This window comes from Saccostrea echinata, unplaced genomic scaffold, assembly GCF_033153115.1.
Source record: "Saccostrea echinata isolate AGI-Se365-2 ecotype Australia unplaced genomic scaffold, CSIRO_AGI_Sech_v1 ptg000023l, whole genome shotgun sequence".
NCBI classification, from domain to species: domain Eukaryota; kingdom Metazoa; phylum Mollusca; class Bivalvia; order Ostreida; family Ostreidae; genus Saccostrea; species Saccostrea echinata.
In genome coordinates, this window is record NW_026889772.1 from 10,311,432 (window position 1) to 10,333,017 (window position 21,586).

General features: G+C 32.3%; 1 protein-coding gene across 1 annotated transcript; it reads right to left on the bottom strand.

Moving 5' to 3' along the window:
* Window positions 1-1,209: 1,209 nt before the first annotated feature.
* On the bottom strand, window positions 1,210-19,897 carry LOC133191448 (solute carrier family 35 member F3-like). The gene is made up of 8 exons (XM_061327202.1): window positions 19,806-19,897; window positions 16,164-16,488; window positions 15,659-15,884; window positions 15,103-15,228; window positions 5,169-5,235; window positions 3,992-4,111; window positions 3,707-3,796; window positions 1,210-1,421 (listed from the first exon to the last, which is right to left on the bottom strand). The coding sequence occupies exons 1-8, from the start codon at window positions 19,828-19,830 to the stop codon at window positions 1,210-1,212; spliced, it is 1,191 nt and encodes a 396-aa protein (XP_061183186.1). The 5' UTR covers window positions 19,831-19,897.
* Window positions 19,898-21,586: the final 1,689 nt, after the last annotated feature.

A 21,586-nucleotide genomic window follows, 5' to 3' on the forward strand; every position in this document is an offset into this window, starting at 1 on the left:
CAGAATGTTCCGTCTACCTGATGAATACATAGGGCTCACGGCGGGTTTGACCGGTCAACAGGGATGCTTACTCTCCTTAGCACCTGATACCACCTCTGAAATTTAAAGGGGCCTTGTTTTTTGCCATTTTCACAGATTTGTATTGTTTATAGATTTTTTTTGAGATTGGTCACTGTGCGTTATCTTCACATTTCTCAAAAAGATTGACAGGTTTGGAATCAGGCTGTCACGTCACTTAATGTCAAAAAAAAGCTACTGTAAGCACTGAGCTCATAAAATGATATCTCCGCCTCCCATATAATTATAATAGCAAAGTCCATGTTTTGCTATGGGAGATCCGAAATAAGTGTCAGATCAAAAACTAAAACAGGAGGTGCATAATGGCACTATGTAATAAAGATTCTTTAAAAGTATCATTAAGTTTTATGCAGTGATAAATGACGAGTTGCGGGAAATAGATGGGTACCCCTAAATATTATAGAAAGAATTGTAGTGTCTGTGTTTTGCTATTGGAAACCCGAAATATGTGTTCGATCAAAAAGTAAAATAGGAGGTCACAATGGCGCTGTGTAATAAAGATTTTGTGAAAGTATCATTAAATTTTATGAGTGGTATAAGAGGCGTTGTGGATACTAGATTGGCACCCCTCAATATTATAGAAAGAATGGCAGTGTCTTTGTTTTGCTATTGGAACCCCAAATATGTGTCCCATCAAAATGTAAAATAGGATTCGCGCAATGGCACTATGTAACGGAAATTTTGTGAATGTCTCATTAAATTTCAATCAGTGGTATCAGTGGAGTTGCAGATAAGAGATATGTACCCCAAAGCGTAACAGACGGACGGACGTACAGACAAAAGACGGACAAACGGTCATCACTATACACCCCCCCCCCCCCGCTTTTCAATCGGGGGGTGTAATAAATAAATAAATAAAAAAAATTTAAAAAATTCTGGTGGTTGTTCGTGAAGTCTATGACCACCAAGTCAACAACATTGTATATTTTCAAAATGATTGTAGACCTGACTTTTGTATAATTTTCAGTCAAAGATAATAATTTAATCAAACATATGTCGTTCTTCAAAGTATTAATTTTCCTGAAAATCACCGTGTCGGCGAACTTTTTAACAACCTTAGTATATATTACTTCAACAGGTTTTTATCTTACACAATTTTAGATATGGATACTAAATAAAGAAAATGCAAGATCAGGCTCGACTAATTTCCCTTCTAGATCGCCTTCCTCTTCTTTCTGGCTGTGTAATGGTTTGTTTTGTGTGAGTATATTTCACGCATGATGAACAGGCTTGGCTAAAACATGTGTCAGGCATTAGTACCAATATAAGGCCTAAAGTAGACAGCACCACTCCGGAGAACTTCATACCATTGAAATGACGATTTCTCCAAATATAATCCGAAACTAAAATATAGAAAAATGAAGATTAAAATTTGTGATAAATGGGTTCAGATAATAGATCATGTAGAAGAATAATTAACGGAAATTGGCTGCATTGTGTTAAAAAACGGAGAAAAATGAAAACTGTATTTATTAAGTATTTTAAATTTGGCACAAAGCAAGGTAATGGAGTATATGACGTATTCGTGAATAAGGGCTATTGGTATTTCTGTGTTTAACATTTATTGAAACTATGTTGGGGAGAGAGAGAGAGAGAGAGAGAGAGAGAGAGAGAGAGAGAGAGATTTCACGAAAAAGTGCCGGAAATATTGCACAAAAGGTACCAATTAAACTTAACGCAAATACAGTGTGTAAAAGTAGGTAATATAAAACTTATGTTCCTCTGTGTTTCCTATATAATAAATCTAAAGACCAAAGATTTAAAAGATATCCATTATAATTAGAACGTAATAAGTGGTATGTACGGAAGCCGGTTGGTGCCAGGTAGATAAAATATTTTATCTGGCGGCCGCCAGAAATTATGTGGCGGCCGCCAGATAACTTATCTGGCGGCGGCCAGATAAGTTTCTGGCGGCCGCCAGATAATTATTTGGCTGCCGCCAGATAAAATATTTTTCTACCTGGCACCTACCGGCTTCCGTAGATATGTGCTTTTGAAATAAATAAAAAAAATTTTTTTTAACTTATTTTTTCAACCTTGGTATTTAAGCTTCTTCTGTAGAGTTATCTGCTTTTATACATTCAGATTTACTCTAATCATAAAAATCCTAAAAATAACGTTAGGAAAAATTAAAATGTGCATACAATTTGAAATTAATATGGGTTTGTCCTACACTGATTAATGTATATATAAATATTTTCACTCTGAAAAGCAAAACAATTGTGAGAGGTGTCAATATATGTTCTATTGAATCCCTGCTACCATTGTTTACGCCATATCTCCGTCTGGAACTCTTGATATCCTGGTTATTTTGATATTTAGCAGTGTCTACATTTTTTCTAATAATATCTATGGATCTTAATATATTCAATTGCATCTGTTCCACAGTTATTGTGCAAAAGGGTGATGTTTCTATATGTGTTAATGATTCACCATTCAAAATAAGTACATTCGCGGCCTGAATTTGGCAGTGGTATTGGTATATTGAATTGCTAGATATTAATCAATATTACAGTCTTCTAAACTTCCATATTAAACAACGTAACAACATCTTTTGTCATTAAGTTCATATATGTGAAGTATTTTCACCATATTGACAGATTTTAGTGAAAGAAAATTGACTAAATCGCCTGCTTTTTGAAAAAAAGGTACATTCATCTGATTTAAATTGAAATATTGTGTAAAATATACAACTTCCATAGGAACTACGAATTTGTATTCTAAAATTAATGCACTCGAGATGAATCCTTTTGAGAGAGCTTATAATAATCATAATTGTCTGAAATTCCGACTTTTTGTGTCCTATGAAAAATAAAATATAGATACAGAACAGAAGCAATCTACTTTTCATTTTATATATATGTTCAGTTTATAATTACCAAGCTGACTTTTATGTTTTGGGGTAACTCATAACAACAACTATTTTTATTAAAAACTTTTTCACAAAAGGATGTTTGAAGCAGTTGTACGTACTATTAATTTTGTAATGACATTAAACATTATTAACATTATCTATCAATTCTTAAAAAAATAAATATAATTTTAAAAAAATTATTTCGAGGTTTCTTTGTAAACAAAATGTGATATTGTAAAGATATACATGAAATATATGAAGATAACGAAAGTATTCAAGCTCGAAAGTCCATTAAACAATGCATTTTGGAGCAAGCAAACACGGACCTCAGAGGTGGGATCAGGTGCCATAGAGGAGTGAGCATCCCCTGTCACACCTGCCGTGTGCTCCTTGTCATGATCGGGAAATAACGGAAAAATCCGTCGACAATCGATAAATAATGGCCTAACAATTAGTATGAAAAACGTCAGTCAGCATTTGACTTCATGATAAATTGTGCTTGCTGACAAGGTCATGTATTTCAATATATTTAAACATTTTTTTACATATGGAAATATATTCTTTTAGGATAGAGAATGTTTTATGATTGCATCTCTCCTCTCTCTTCTTTTCCCTTATGTCCCCTCACCATGGGTAAATTGTTTATTCTCTCACCTGCACACTTAGAGACACCCACAACCACCCTCACCAGGGATAATCTGTGTATTTTCTCTCACCTGCGCACACAGGGAAAACTTCATCAGCACAGGGGATAAATTGTGTATATTTTCTCACCTGCGCACATAGGGACGGCCACTACCATACCAAGACCCGTCACCAATTCGTTTGTCAGACACTCTGTATAGTTTGATAAAAACTGAAACACTAAAATAAAAAAAAGAGCTTGTCATCAGTTTGAATTTTGTGGTAATGAGAAAAGATTCAAGGAAACGTAGATTAATTAATTGTATATAATAAACATTAGCGTGACTGCTGTTTATTAATTAGAGTTATGAAATATCAATAGTTTTGTTTGTTAGTTACTTCTTTCCATTGTGATTATTGGTTTTTCAGACAAACCTATCATTAGAGCAGCTGTTCCAAAGAGTTGATTCCAGGGTACATTGGCTCTTATATACTCCACTCCTGAATATTGTAGTCCAATTATCACTGGCCATAACATTAGAAGATTACCAAGGCCTTATTATGAAAAACATAAGAGAGAAAAGTTTTATTCATTTTAAATCAGCTATATCAATCTTTAATGCGATTTTGTTCAGATTTATTCACCAAAAATGTTTTATCATTTTCCATTGTTTTTTTTGTTTTTTAAATTATTTTTTTTGGGGGGTGGGGGGGGGGGGGGGCGAGGTTGGTATTTTGGTTTGATTGTTTTGTTGCTAAGTAGAAGTATTGTAAAGACAGTTCAAACAATTCTGTCGCTTCTGATATTCCTGTGTAACTTGTTTCTATCGAAATAATTTAATGGCATTATAAACGTTATACTGAGTAAGTTTCGCCCATATGTACAGCTGTATGCTTCTCAAGTACGCAAGATTAGATCACATGAAAATTGTAAAGACATTCGCCAAAATAAAACCTACGATAAATGAAGATTTCATTATCTACAAGACGTGCTTGGTCGTCTTGTACTTGTTACACTGATCAGTATTCTATTCAAACAATTGTTTTATGTAGTATTGTAATTTTAGAATTGTTTTTCAATTTGATGACGATAATTTTCTTGACTAAGTTTTGATGGATCCTATAGTATATATAGTGCACAGCAAGACACTGTTTTTATTGCAGCATAAAAAAATGTGTAATTTATCTTTTAATTGCGCTATTTGTTCTTTCTGTCATTTATATCTATTAGAAATGACGTACTGATCCCTGAAATTATGCCACTATGATATTTAGGTCCCTATAATTGAACGATTTTATACTGATTCTTCAATAACTTTGTGTTTGCCATAATGTGAAGATGAAAATAATGGTTATAGTCCCCTTTCAATTCACAATTAGAACAATTCTAGAAGAAGGGGTAAGGTTCACAGAGGGATATTGTTTTGAAACCAGCATTTAATCAAGAACATGTATTTTTTACAATGGTCAGATAATTACAAAGTAATATTAGATGTATTTAATCAAGAAGACAGAGAACACCTGTCATATTAAACCTGTATGCTAGCTGTGATCAATATGTATGATACAAAAGAAAAACAAATATCAAAACATTCGTCATAGTATTACTTACCCATGATCGATAAAAACATGGACAGTTGTCCAAAACCTAAACGCCCTATCCATTTCTTGAATAAAACCTGAATTTAAAAATTACATATTTATGTTATCATTTGAAAGAGTTTAACATGAATTCACGCTAATTTCTGGTGAAAATTATTAGAAAGTTTTTTTTTACGTGAAAGAACTGGATAGTATCCTCTGCCACCTACCTCCAAGTCAATTTTCAAACATTAAAAATTTGAATGATATTTATATAGGTATTTATAAGATTTTCACAAATAAAACGTCTTTGGGAAAACAAAGAGAGTTAAATAGATCTTGACACTTTGTCGAAATGGATTAAATGTATCAGATGGATGTTAAAATCTCGCATTAAGCGACTGAGGAGGAATATTAAAACCATCTATCCTTTTGTCTTCAATAATTCAGAAGTGAAAAAAGAATTAGATAGATTATACGATCAGTTTGTACTGGTCCCAGCTGACAAACCATGTAACAACGTTGTCTTTGTTTGTACGGCTCATTATTTGAAATGCATTTTAGAGGAACTGGGATTTAATTCTGCAAGTGGTAATCCAACTTATACCCATAACTCCCTTTCTAAGAAGGAAATTCTTCAAAATCATATGTCAGCTTTAATTTTTTTTAATATTTCCAACAATCAAATTAAATATGAATTACTTTATTCCTAAACTTTAAAAAAATGCTTTACAAACAAAGATTCATAGCGGGTTCCTGTAAATGTTCTACCAAGCCTCTTTCTTTACTCATCACTAAAATATTAACGGTATTAAAGGAGTAACTTCAGGAGTACTGTACAACAATATATTTAAGGAGAGGTGTAAATCAGATGTGGATACTTAAAAATTCCAAGGAACTTTTAGAAAATTTGAAATCACAAAATTTTACCAAAATCAATAACATCACGACCTTCAACACTTTATACAATCATTCCCCACGATAAATTAAAGTCAAGACTTTCTGACATCATTGGCAGCTGCTTTTTCAATAAAAATGGAACTCGTAAATTTACTTATCTTATCAATGGACGTTTGCAACATTAGTTTGTTAAAAACATTCTGATTTTACACACAAGTACTCTGAAGTTGACATTAAATAGATGCTTGAGTTTCTAATAGACAATATCTATGTAGTTTTTGAAGACCAGGTCCTCCAACAATCTGTCGGAATACCTATGGGTGACCAATTGCGTCCCGTTATTAGCAAACCTATTTTTGTCAAATTCATTCAAAATCGTATACATGAGAAGAAGAAAACACTTGTTGTATATCGACGACGTATTATCAATTAACAATAGTTATTTTCATTCATATGCCGTCTCGATATATCCCAGTGAGCTGGAAATAAAAGATACCAAAGAGTCTGAAACATCTGTTTCATATTTGGATGTTTTCTAGAAAAAGACGTTAATGGTTACCTAACAACAAAACTTGATGATTTCAACAATATACCCTTATCACCTGCAAAGAGTTTATGTCTCTCAGTTGATTCCATACGCAAGAGCATGCTCTACGTATGAACAATTTCTAAAACGAGGATCATTGTGTACGAATATATATTGCATCATTCTGTAATTCGCCTTACAAAAAGTATTATTCTGCAACAATAGTTTTGTTATTTAGTTAATAAATGGCATTGTTTCCATTCAAACTGTGTTTATCGTTTCACTGAAAATCAAACGGAGCTTATAGTTTTGCTCTAGAAAGATTACAACAGTGTTCATTTTATTACCAATTTCTAATCAGATTACTAAAAACGGTATTTCATCAATCTTATATTTTAGCTTAATGTACAATTACATGCTCTAACTAAAAAAATCAGTATACGAATGTTGTTCGATATGTAATGTATATTCTACGATATCTCAAAAGCATTTGAATCATATATTGAAATGAACATTATGTCCCTTCAAAGTATTCTCCGCAGTTTGAAATAGATATTTCAATCTCTGAATCCATTCCAGTAATGCGTCACGGAACGCTGATTTAGGTAGAGCTCTAAGGCACTGACTGATGGCTGGGCCAAGGGATTGTCGGGACTTGTTACGACGACCAGATAAGAACTTTAGTTTTGGAAAAAGAAAAAGTCGCATGGGGATAGATCTGGAGAGTATGGTGGGTGTGGTAAGACGGTAACCTTCTCCGACTTCAAAAAATTGCTTCACAAGCTCAGATGTATGCGATGGAGCATTATCATGACGTAGATGAACATGCCTAATTCCTGGCACAGGGCGTCGTTTATGATATTTTTTTTAGCTTTTTTAGTATAACATCTCGGTTATACCGACCTGTAACACTTTTGCCTTTCGGCACCGGAATTTATACGGCTATACCATCATATGAGAAAAATATGCAATAAATAACCTTCTTTGTGTTTATGGTTCTTTTGGCAACTACAGGCCTTCTATCGTGTTTAGTTAGCCATATTTTGTTTCAAATTTTTCTTACTGGATAGAAATAGTGAACCCAAGCTTCGTCACCAGTTTGCAAATTGTCTTCGATTGAATTTGGAAACATTTGGAGCAATTGCTTAGCGGTTTGTACTCGTACCCGTTTTTGGTCATCTGTGCATCTAGCAGAAATCTTTCGTACTTTCAAAATACGTTTAAAATGAAATGCACCCACGATAGCTTTGGCAATATCCCGAATCGTGTACCTGCCATCAATTTCAAATATTTCCCTGACTTTTGAGACATTTACCTTGCCAGATTTTGTTGCATCTTTGACAGACTCTGTGCCAGTCAGAAATTTCTTTCTTCACATACAAACTGTCTTATAAGATACCTTATCAGACCCATAAACTTCCCCCAATTCAGTAAAAATCCGCGTTACCGAGGTTTTGTACGATCTTTTATATAAGCTCTTATTTCTTCAATATTCTCAACCAGTTTCCCAATCATTTTTACAAAGTGGTCAACGACTGGCTCCATTGAAATGACTATAAGTTTAAAACTATGTGGAACTGAAGGCTCATGTTTATACCATTGGAAAGGTATCGAATAGAGCTATTCAACAGTGACTATCGTCACCCGCGAAATCGTAACACTATATCTTGTGACAACAGAGAATTGACATGACTTTTAATAAATGATCAAGTAAAATTGTGCTCGTTTCCTTTCTGAAGCGTTACGTAACACTGTCTATTCTCTCAGAGAGAGAGAGAGATAGATAGATAGAGAGAGAGAGAGAGAGAGAGAGAGAGAGAGAGAGAGAGAAACTTTCTGTTTTTAAAAATGACCAGGGAAGAAAATATCAAAACTTTATTTCAACTTTCTAGAAAATTTTAAATTTGCAGCTAGGAAAGTGAATTATAGATAAGAATTAATCAGGTATTTATTGTGTTCATTCATCAGTGCCTTATAGTTGTAAAAGTAATTAACATTAATCAAATACTGATCGGAAAGGACGCCTGTTGATGTCTAAGAAAGGTTTAAGATTCTACAGACATTTATCCTAATCTCCAAAGGACACACTATTCTGTGTTTTAGCATTTGAAAAAAAAATAACACTCATCTATTTTGCATGTCTTTTTATCCTTAGAGACTCTGAAAAAACATTTGATCTCGGACAAAATAACAAATTACTTTGTCTTTCTTCCGCTTATGCAGGGCCTAAGAGATCGGATCTGAGACATGGGAGAGGACTGGTAATCATGAAGATTTACTCTTAATCTCTGATCACTGACGTCAAGGTAGATGAGGGTTATTAATTTTCTAGCGATAATTTGCGGTCGCATGACAGCAAACTACCGACTGCCCGGCTTGAATTATCATTCCAGACAAACATGTCTTAATGACAAAGAGAGGTAAAAACTGGTTTAAGTTTCATTGATTTTCTTAATGACTAGATGATCACAGTGACAATGAGAGTATTTGAGTGAAAGTTAAGTGTTGTATCATAACATTTTTCTCCTTATATTGCATTCCACACCAGAGAAAAGTCAGTTTGTATTGACCCGAACGTCTAAAGTGATGTCCAGCTGATATGGGATACAATGTTACAAAAGCCATTTGATAATCCATATATTGCTTCTTTACTGAGTATACTGAGCATGATAATTAAAACTTTAACAATAATTAAAATATTCTGTCACAGGTCGTGAAAAATCAAGTCTCAACGGGACTCGAACTCAGGCCTCTGGCATACCGTGCCAGCGCTCTAACCACTCAGCTACTGAGACCCGATAAATTAACTGACTTTCAAGCACCTGCAAACCCGGTGACATGTCCCAATAGCATAAATTTGAATCACCTTGTCTTTCATACGAAAAGGTCAATATACGTATAGATATTCTTCACTAAGACCAGATTTCATATATATTTAGTCCAGTCTGATTTTCATCACCTCACTATATAATATGGATACTTTAAAAATGCCAAGGACTTATACTTTAATAGATAAAGAAATCTATTGTCTATTTTTAGCCTACATTTAAAGATGAGCTTGTCCAACAAATTCGCATTATGTCTCAACCTTATGTTCAAAACCTTATAATAACTTAAACACTTAAAACATCCTCTCATCTTCAATACGATATAACGATAGGTTGTATTTGAATACAGGTGAAATCGTTGTAACATTAACATGATTGTCATTAGCCTGCCTATTTTTTTTAAATCAGAATATGCGTTTGAGTATCAACTCAGTTGGCAGACATAAACACCATGTACAGGTGATTGTGACATATTACTACATACATAGGTAAAAATCACATTGAAAAGCTGAAACCATCCTGTTATTAATATAATTTAGTTGTTAGTTGGCCATTGACGTTAAATTGTCAGTAAGCTATCCGAGTATGAAGCAACTCATGGCAAAGGTTAAAGTTTCTCAAATGCACTTAACTCCAAGGTAAAGAGATCAAAAATGTTGGTATCAAAGGATAGGTCTTGTTACAAGGAATACATCTGTAAAATATATAAATGCCCTAGCACCAACCATTCAAAAGAAAAGGCCGATGTTTAAGTTTTCAAAAGTAGGTCAAGGTCAAAGGGTCAAAATTGTTGGTATTCAGGGGAAGGTCTTATCACAAGAAATACACATGTATGATACGAAAGCTCTAGCTCCAACCATTCAAAACTTATGGCTAAAGATTTTAAGAAGTGGGTCAAACTCCAAGATCAGGGTCAAATTATATGTACCCAAGGTGGTGCCTTATCATAAGAAATAGACATGTGAAATATGAAAGTCCTATCACTAACCATCCAAAAGGTATTGTTGGGGTTAAAGTTTTTCAAACGTCGGTCAAACTCAAATAAAGAGCTTGTCACAATAAATACACATATGTTATATGAAAGTTCTAGCTCCAATCATTCAAAACTTATGGCGAAGGTTAAACACAGGTGATTAACTCTACGTTTAGGCATTTCTATGCAAATAATCTAATTAAAATGTCTAAGGACTATATCTATTATACAGAGAAAGTTAAAATTCATTGTCTAATACATAGTAGGTACCCACAACATGAGATAGCCAATACATATTATGAAGTCATATTCTGACGTTATTGCTCTTTACTACACAAGATTATAATGGACATAAACAAAAATGCTTCGGTGCAAGGACATGCTCTATTTTATTTAACTGAAACAAGGTATATTTAAGAGCAATATATTCCAAAATTGCTGGTATTGCTGCACATATATCAACAGGTCAGTTGTATAATTTCTATTTGTAAATAAGTTAAATCAGGGTAAAAATGTACAGTCCGGTATATGTTTCCTCAAAATCCGATTGAAATTAGAAAATGCCTAGGATTTGTGCAGCAGTTTTATTAATCTATAGAATATTCTTCTTAGCATTGTACAATTTTATTAAAATTCTGAATAATAAATTTACCTCTTATGCGTTTTTACTAGCTCATTTGCATAGAAACGCCTATACGCAGCCTTAACTCACATGTGAAGTTTTTTTAAAAAGTGGGTCAAACTCCAAAGCCAAAGTCAAAAGCATTTGTACCAAAGGACATCAAAAGAAATACACCTGTGAAGTATGAAAGCAATAGCACCAACCATTCAAAAGATAAGGTCAAGGTTAAAGTGTGGTAAAATTTTAAAGAAAAGAATGGGTCAAACTAGAAGGTCAAGGTCAAGAGGTCAATATGTTGATACAAAAAGAAAGGTCTTGTCACATGGAATACACATGTGACATATGCAAGCCATTGATCCAACCAATCTTCGATTAGTGGGATGGAGAATAAAATAACTATTGTTAATTGATAAAACGTCGCCGATATATCCAAATGTTGAATTGAAACCAAAGAAAGAATTTCTTCTCAAATGGAAGTGTTTGAATAAATTCTGCTTCATTGGAATATAAAAACAGGTCAGGTAATAAAGGAACACTGTTAGTGCTCATCGACATTCCAACAAATTGTTGGAAAAGTCGATCTCCAAAGACTACATAGATATGGTCAATGAACAATTCCAGCATCTTTTCAATATAAAAAGTCAGAGTATTTGTGTGTAGAATCAGAATGAGGTTTTTTGTTTTACATAAAACAAAAAAAATCAACCAACAATTACAAAACTTTCTAGATTTAGTAGAAGTCTAATCATTTATTGAAAAAAAGAAATAGATGTGGTTATTAAATATACAGTGTACTAAGAGAAAAAGATAAACACTTTAACACCTTCATCAATTACTTTTCTGATCTAAATTACTGACGTACGTGTCCTACATTTTACAGAAAATGGGGTTTTTTTTTACTCTTAAACCCGGGCATTCAATACCCAGGTGCCACAAAGTAAATAAGATTGTTAAACGGTTTAATACATTTGTGTAAAATGATCCCCTTTCCCTCATCCTTTGATCTCAACCTTGGACACGTGAAATATGACTTTCACAATATTGGTACATGGCTCGTTTTTCATCGTAATTATGCACACATTCTTCAGCTTCAATATAGCATTAATTAATCCCTTCCCTGGGGGGCTTTAACCTATTTCTACTTAGAATAATTTCTCAATAATTGTACAGGAGCAATGTTTATCATTTACGTGCACACAGATTGACAACTATCCAAGAGTAAAAGGAAGGTTTTCATTTTTGGGGGGGCATCATTTTACCTTGGTCTCAAACTATTGAAAAGACATTTTGTTTCATATAAAAATTGCAGAAAAAAAATGAAGATTTCACAAATGTTCGATGAGAGACTGAGGTAAATAGCAATACAAAATAAAAGAAAAACATTTTTTTCAAAATAAATGAAAGAACTATGGGTATCAGGCTCAAGAGGACTAAAATAATTTTACAGGACAGTTTGGTGATATATAAAAGATATATACTAGAAGCAAAGGGATTTTTAAACTGATTCAAGCTATAGACAAATAAGTTGATGTTAAAAGGATTTCAACAACCCCATTTAACATCAGCTTTTAGCAAATTCCAGATCTTATGTTATTATATTATATATTTTTATAATATGTATATATTATTAAAATGATCTTATTTTGTAAAAACAGCATAGCGTAATTTGTCTGTTTCATATCATTTGTTAGTTTATTGCTTTTATACTAAGGAGCACTCCGTCTACCTGATCAATACATAGGGCCCACGGCGGTCGTGACTGGTCGACAGGGGATTCTTACTCCTCTAAGGCACCTGATCCCACTTTTGGTGTTTCCAGGAATCTGTGTTTTTGCCCTGTTCACGATTCGTTTTGTTTATGGATTTATGAGATTGATTACTGTTTGTAATCTTCACATTTACATAACAAAGAAAGGTATTTAGGAACAAGAAAAATTCCAGCTCGTTCAATCCAATCAAAATTTTAATAAAACGACCTTTTAGATCATCTAATTTTCGTATTTATTTATCAATAAATGTTGTGTTTAATTTAATCCTGATGATATTGAAAGCCCTGACCTCTACTCTTTCGTGATGGTTAGTAAATATTTAAATAACTAAGTTGATTATATGTTTTAAACACTGCAGTGGAATCTGAATTAAAGGCACGGTCATTCACTTCCACATGATAATGTTTATCTCCATTTTCATCTGTAATTAATTAAAATATAAACCTATCAAGTTAAGTTAATTAAAACTAGCAAAGGCATCCATGTTTTTTAAAATTGTTAGGAACATATTTTTAGTCACACATTTTTTTTTAATGTGTGATTAAGTATTGGCAATTGTATGTGAAGGATGGAAGCGGACGATAATTACACTTATAAAAAGAGAATAAATATATATCCCCATATGTATATACATTTATATCGACTTAAGAACATTTAGAAATATTCCATTCAAATATTATTTCACTGAGAATTAGGTTATCTTCTCACTTGGGGTTAGGCAAAAGGCATAAATGTCTTGACTTTTGATTAAAATAAAATTTATTTTATATTTTAGCGAAGATTCTTAGATTTAATTAAATCATCATGTCAATCCTCCAATAGCCTAATCAGATATTTGAAAAATTATTAAAGATGAGAAAATGGTTGATATATGTTTAACAAGAGACCCAAGAGATCACAACGCTCATCTGAGTTACTTTGGCCTTGCTTTCTTCAGAAGAAATATTAAAAGAATTTTTTTCCCCACATAATTCCCATGCGAACTGACAACTTTTCTTATGATAAACGTGATGACTTCAACTTCTCTTTCATCAACTTCTATTACTTATGTAAAGCTATAATATTGTTAGCAATGTACTATCAACACCTGCATATAAAGTTTATGCCCTCAGCTTTATTCGATACGCAAAAGCTTTTTCTACCTACGAACAATTTCTAAAACAAGGAAGGCATCGACAAATAAGTTGATGATACAAGCATATCAACAGTCTCGTTTAAAGTCAACATTTTGCAAATTTTATGGTCGATACAATGGCCTTGTTTGCAAAAACAATCTGTCGTTAGATCGAATTTTGACTGACTTTTCATACAAATCGTAAGGCCATTTTCACACTGAGCTGTTAGCGGATTTTCCGTATACCCTATCGGCATCCAATGGGTGTGACCGGTCGACAATAGATGACACCTGATCTAACCTCTGATTTCAGAGGTCCGGTCCGTGTTGGATCAAAATTTGTATAGTTATATGGACTTTTGTATAGTTATATGGACTTTTGTATAGTTATATGGACTTTTGAGAATGGTCACTGTTCGTTATATTTTACATAAAAAATTGATTTAAATGTATTTGAACCCGCACAACGTTGAGATGCTTCAATATCAATATTACTAATGAGGCGCTGCTATTCTATTTCCTTGTTTCTATGAAAAAGAAATTCTTCAGTGTTAGCTCCACCCTAAGCCCATAGTCAATAATTTGAGAAAAAAGAAATTGAATCCACGCAACTTAAGATATTTTGAATCTGTACTGTCTAAAGCTGCTAGCATATGAACACTTTCCGATCAGAAAAGCTCATTTGAGCCTTTGGCTCAGATGAGCTAATATGACACTCTTCGACAAATAGAAACTTGCTTTACGATAACACCTTTGTGTTGCATTAAACTCCTTGCTAATTCTATTCATACCGAAATTTATTTGTGAAATCAGTGTTCTCCATATCCCAACAACTGCTTTAATCCTCAATCGTTAATGTTGTCATTATTCAAAATTACAAATTCAAGATTTTCTTCCTAATTCTGCATTCTGGCATGAAAAAGAACTTAGAGGGAAGAAGACCTATGTTAAACGAACTAGAGATGCCAGCCTAGTATGTATATCCTTTTCAGCAGGGGAAATGTAATGGTGGGTCATTATATCGTTACTTTACTAAGGAATTTTTAAAATTTAATCTAAGATCTCGAGTGTAAATGAGAGTTTCAATAAAAATATATAATCATCATTTCTAATATTATGATCATTTATAATATTATGATCAAATTGGCAAATGGTAGACACACAAAAATAAACTGAGTGTCACTGTGATAGCAGTAAGCTTCGTTATCCGATAATAGGAGTGATTTATACAACCTTAAATACTGCCAGAGATGACGAGGAACAGATGGCTAGAACGACGCCCCAAGTCGAGTGAGAGCCCAATCCGTCGGCGTAAGCAAACAACACAACTCCGGAAATGGACAAAATGAGTGCAATTACCTGAAGATATATGCTTTACTTCATTGTTTGACAAATTTACTAATGAGAAACTCACAGAATAAAAACATTATTAGAGTATAATGTGTGTAATATAGAAACACTGCTATAATTTCTTTTACTCGGAATAAATGAGACATTATCTTTCAAAGTAATCTGAGTATACTAGTATAGTTTAAAACTCAAATCCTGATTATTTTTGCTGCTTTGTGACTAAAGAGGATTTTAATCAAATATTAATTAATTTTCTTCAAAATATTCAAACAATATTTTTTTAATTCGCGGTATCTATCTGAAAATACATTTTTTTAAATTTATTTCTTTGGCGAGACAAAGTTAATATTTATTAAAATGAAAACCTTTACTTAGGTTGCGACATGGAAGCCAAAAAAATTTCTCATTTCGTAGTAGAATGTTATGATAGTAATGTTACCCTGAGTGGCACAAACTTTTCAAATAAAACGATCCAAGACAGCATATAGACGAATGTGTGATTGGTGGAGAATAGTGCAGAGATATCCGTGGCTCCCAGGAAACTCGGGTCCAGGGCTCGAACGTATGAGTAACCGGTCACCCCCCACAGAAAGCATAGAGTGATTGTCTTAATGGCAAAATGGCCCGGATGAAAATTGTATGGTCCATATATGAGTATATTCTCTCTGAAAAATGAGATGTAAATTTGAAATAACATTTCTATTGTCGAAATGTAAAAGAATCAAGAGTTATGACGTGTATATGATCTTATTCTTAAGCGTTTATACACTAATTACTTCTTAAAATTCCAATCAAAATGATAAATAGAATACTTATAGAAATACATGAACATGTACATGTTATTGTATATATAAATGTAGTTCTAAACTTCTGACAAATTTTTAATATCTCTAATTATCCAGCCTGATTGTTCCTTTATAAATTCAATTGGACATGATGTTTACCTCAAGGTCTGTTTAACAGGAAAATCTCCTTTTGACAGAATTAATTCAATAGCAACATACGCAGGATAAAATAATAATAACCAAACTGTCCAAAAATACATGCACAAGAGAGGTGAATGAAACTGATTGGGAACATAGGTTTCCTGGCAAAGCTGTGTGCTTGTAACCCAGGTAACTGCCAAGCACAGAATAATAACGCAGGCCATGACATATTTTTGTTGCGATTTGCTGTTTCTGCAAAGACAACTCTCGCCATCGCTTGAGTCTGGTCTGGCTTCGTTGTTGGATGTAGCGGAATCGCATGTTACAAAATCTGATCGCTCAACTGAAAAAAAAAGAATAAAAAAGACATTAAAACAAGATTTCGTATAAAAAAAAAATATTTTGACGTTATTTGTTGTTACACAACCATATATGGCATGCTTGACTTTTGTTTTCTATTATTTCAAAAACTCTGCTTGCTGGCTAGAATTTATTATAAGTTTATTACAGAAACAAGTGCCTATGATCATAGAACACGCATCTCAACGTAACAAATAAACGATAATCAAATTTATGTAAAAATTTCTTAATACTTTAATGTTGTCTAACATTCATCTGTAGCAATTTTGGGTAAATGTTGCTTAATTAACTCAATTGTGAATCTAGATATAATTATAAACTAAGGATAATTCTTTAAAATACCCATATGGTAAAATATTTCTAAGATATTCTTTACTGAATGAAATCCGTACAAAGTTTTAATTTCAGGTAAAATTTCCAATAAACCGTGGAGCTTTCAATTCTGCTAATCACTTGACATTTTTCATCTAACCATTTTTTTACTACTTACTTGTTGGAAATGAAAGCATTTCCATTTTAAAGACACTGATAAAGCATTTTTTCCTGAGAATTCCTGATTCAACTAGTAAAATTCACTCCTGATGAATTAAAGAGGATCTTCCACAAAGTTAAAAGTGTATTTTACATACGTATCATGGCCGAATCACAGGGATAATAATTGATTTTGTTGCTTTACTGTACTGCATACAAAAGAATTCCTACCAGGCAATATAATGAAGCACAAAAATAAGTGATTTCTCATATTATTGCCTAAAAGAAATCACATGGTTGATAAAACTATGGAAACATACAGTCATGTGGTAATTTCCTATAGCCATAGTAAAATTACATTGTAAAACTCCGCTATATGATACTGGTTATTATTGTAACACAAAATAATCTAAAAAAAAAAATCGATGTCAAGATATCTTTTTACAGAATACATATCAGTTCAGTAAAGCTTCTTTCACAAGATCAGCTTATTCTTTTTTTATTTTCAAATTGGTTGATTTTTTAATCTCCTCCAGCGGGAAGAGACACAATGGTTTTGGCATGTTTGTCTGTCTGTCTGTTTGCCACAAAAAAATGTGTCCGGGTTGTAACAACAAATATCTTGATTTGAATGTATTCAAACTTCAGTAGGGTATTTCCTAATGTGCAACAGTGATGTCAGGGTCATTTCCTACAGGTCAAGGTCAATAGCAATGAGATAGTGGAAGTGTGTCCGGATCACAACTTTCTAACACTTGATCAAATGAATTCAAATTTAAGCATGTTTACCTATGAATGTAGCATAGCTTTGATCTAAGGCCATATCTTAAAGGTCTAGGTCATATAGTTTATTACTGGGGAAGAACCGTCCCAAAAACAACAAGTACATCATTTTTAACTTTCTGATCATGAAACAAAGTTTTTTATAAGACTTTTAGGACACTTTGCTCAATATTGTAGGAAATCTTATTCTTTAATATGTATACATTGTTTTAACTTTATCGACATTTACTTCCTATTGATTTCATTACCACTGTAATTTTTAACAGTGACTTTAGCAGGAAAGAACGAATCAACAAATTAAGAAATATTGTCTTCTGTTCTACTCGGTTGGAAGAAATTTATGTTGATTCTAAATAGCATTCATCACTGCTACTCTTACTTAGTTTTTAACGTATTAACAGCATCCTAAATTAATGACATTTCGCTAAAGATGAATTTTAAAAGCTTACATTCAGCCATACCAATGTTGCAATGTACCGAATTCAGTTTAGCTTAAATCTGCAATCATACATATTTGCATTATCTATGTGTCATGAAATGTAATCCAAAAGTTAAAATTCAATGTTTTGTTTTCAATAGATAACAACCGTAATTTTCAGCAAAGGCGAAAGGACTTTAACAAACTATGGTTTTATTTAAAAAGATATTACTTTGTTTAAGAGTTAAGAGCTAAGAGAAAAACGAAGAAAAATATCTGTAACATTCATTAGCCATATGTACATAAGCACCATTGGTTGTTATTCGATATTACTGATACAAAATCTTTTTTAATTTTTTTTTTTTATTTTGATTTATAAATCAGGTCGGAAAAAAAGTGGTACATACAACGATTTATGATGCTACCTGGATTCATCTTATATAATTTTAAAATGCGTTTCTTTATAGTTTTCAAATGCATGGCTGAGACAAAATTAAGAAGATTATCGAGAACAAATAAACGAAAAATATATAGGATAAATATTTAGGTGATGAAAATGATGAAAACGAAGTGATCAATCTCATTAACCCAGTAAACAAAACGAATCGTGAACAGGGAAAAACCCGGATCCCCGGAAACACCAGAGGTGGGATTAGGTGTCTAGGAGGAGAAAGCATCCCCTGTCGACCGGTCACACCCGCTGTGAGCCCTATGTATTGATAAGTTGTAAATTCAGTATAAAAGCAATGCTATAACAAACGGTAGGAAACATGTCAGACAAAATACTATACCAGGATATGTTGTATTTACAAACAAGGTCAGCTTAAGAATGCAAGGTTAATAATCTCTTGGATTTTACTTATCTTTTTTTTTTTTTTTTTTTTTTTTTTTTTTTTTTTTTTTTTTTTTTTTTTACAAATTATTATCAAAAGAGAGATTCAAGTTCGAAAATAATAATTCATTTCTCAAAACAAGTAAATTTTCCATGGTTCTCTGGAAGACTATTTTGAAATCTTAAAAAATTTTGAAATATTTCCCTATATTATAACAATGCATAGCATTAATTTTAATATTAGTATATGAATTAAATAGAGAAATGACTTGCCCTATTGTATTGCATTGGTGTTGCAGGCACACTTTTAAATAGGACATAGTACATCAAAGAAAAGGAACCAGGACTGAAAAAAATCAATTTTTCTCCACCCGAAAACAGTTAGAATTAATATACCCTCGATGCACTCCTTCTTTGCTACTATCCAATTAACAAACAAAAAGAATTGACTCACCAGTTCATCTAAGCATTTCAATCGAATTATAACTGCATGGATTATATGTTTAACATCCACATGTCTATATGTATCAAACTAACACTCACATGGCTATATGTATCAAAATAGCATCCAACTGTTTATATGCATCAAATTAACATCCACATTTTATATGTATCAAAATACATATCGTCTTTATTTATGATTTGTTTTCTTCTATCAACTTTTTAAACTATTTCAATGATGTTATTAAAATTTATACTCAGAAAATATGCTTTTCAGTGTGATTAGCGTTATTTTTTAAATTTTAAACATTATTACAAATTGGGGGTATAATAAGGAAATGAGCATATTAATTACCTTCTATGGCACTATTTCCTGCCATTATTATTCAGGTAAACTCTGTCTCATATTGGATATCCATGTAGGCTTCAGAAAGTGTCACATTACTGTTTCAAATACCGACAAAAAAGACACAATAGACTCAGTTACGATATGGGAGGTGATGAAAGACAGCGTTATATTCACCCTTTTCCTGCATGGAAGAAACCATGAGTCTTATTATTGGAATACATTTATATAAGATACTACAGAAGCCGAAACGTGCATTTCTACCTGAAAAAAAAACCTCATCTGTGTGTGAGATTTGTCTTCGCTTTCAGATCAATACAATTTAATCACATGACGCTGGATCAGTTGTGAGCACACATAGACTACAAAATTTCTCAATTGTATGCACGAAATGAAAGATTGAGAAGCATTTCTTTTTACAAATCATCTCAGATTCCTTTTAAAGGAATGGTTTATGGCTTATTTGTAATGAAAAGGCTTTAATGGAATTAAAAAATATCCTAATTACAGTTACTATGAATGATCCATTGATTATTTCCTTTCCTAAATTCCAGGCATTTCCTTGACTAAATTAGATATTTTTTTATTTCCTGTTCTTAACATTATTTCTTCTACCTATTTATTAAGTTTGTTAAAAAAAAACTGTCTATGACGTTTTATGGACATATATTACTAGTAAGGTGTATTAACCACTGAGCTATCCAGGCCATGTTACAGTAAATATGTGAAATTAGGAATTTCATGTATTACCTATACCGTTCAGTAAATACATGTATTTACTGGCTCTTTTAGGAAATACATGTAATTACTGAATGGACTAGGAAATTCATTTATTTACTAAAAAGTTTAGCCAATTTTACAAGTTTTTACTGACCTAAGCAGGATGACTATACACATGTTTTAAAATATTCAATGACTGTACAAATACTAGTATGCATACTTTATAAGAACTTTTTCAACAGAGCTAACATTTATCATAGATTAATTTCCGATACTGGGCAAGACTCATTGCACTGCCTTTCTAAAATTCCATTCAAGGAAGAATTCTTTTGACTAAAGTTTCATCACTGAAATACTGAAATTGGCTCTATTACATTATATGTATTTTATAAGAAGTTTTTGCATTTTTCTAGAGACAATATAAATATTGTTTTATTTGCAAATAAGATGTTTCAGGGTTTTATATTTACTGTTGAATAATGCAAAGTAGCATAGTATGAGTATCTAATAAAACATGTGAAGAAAAGTCAGACATAATTTATTTATAAAAATTCACATAAATATCTATATAAATATGAAAAAATCATTCAAATGCGTTAACTTTTGAAATATGACTTGGAGGTAGGCGGCAGAGCAATACTATCGTTCGTAGTTCTTTTAATTGTTCGTGTCGTTGGTCATTTTTAGTGCTTGCTATAAAATATAATCTTTGACCTTGTATCTATTTAATAGATCCCACACATAGGATAAATAGTGTTGTTGGTTTTCTAGTGATTTATATATATATATATATATATATATATATATATATATATATATATATATATATATATATATATATATATATATATATATTAGGAATGACTCTAATTCTTGGCCAAATTATTCGAGTATAACCTGGTTTGGGTCAGTTTACGCTTTATAATCCGCGAAGCGGATTATAAAACAGCGTAAACTGACCCAAACCAGGTTATACTCGAATAATTTGGCCAAGAATTAGAGTCATTCCTTATAATTTAATTTTAAAATCATTAAATAACTATGGGTGTAAAATTTCGTTGGTTTTTATC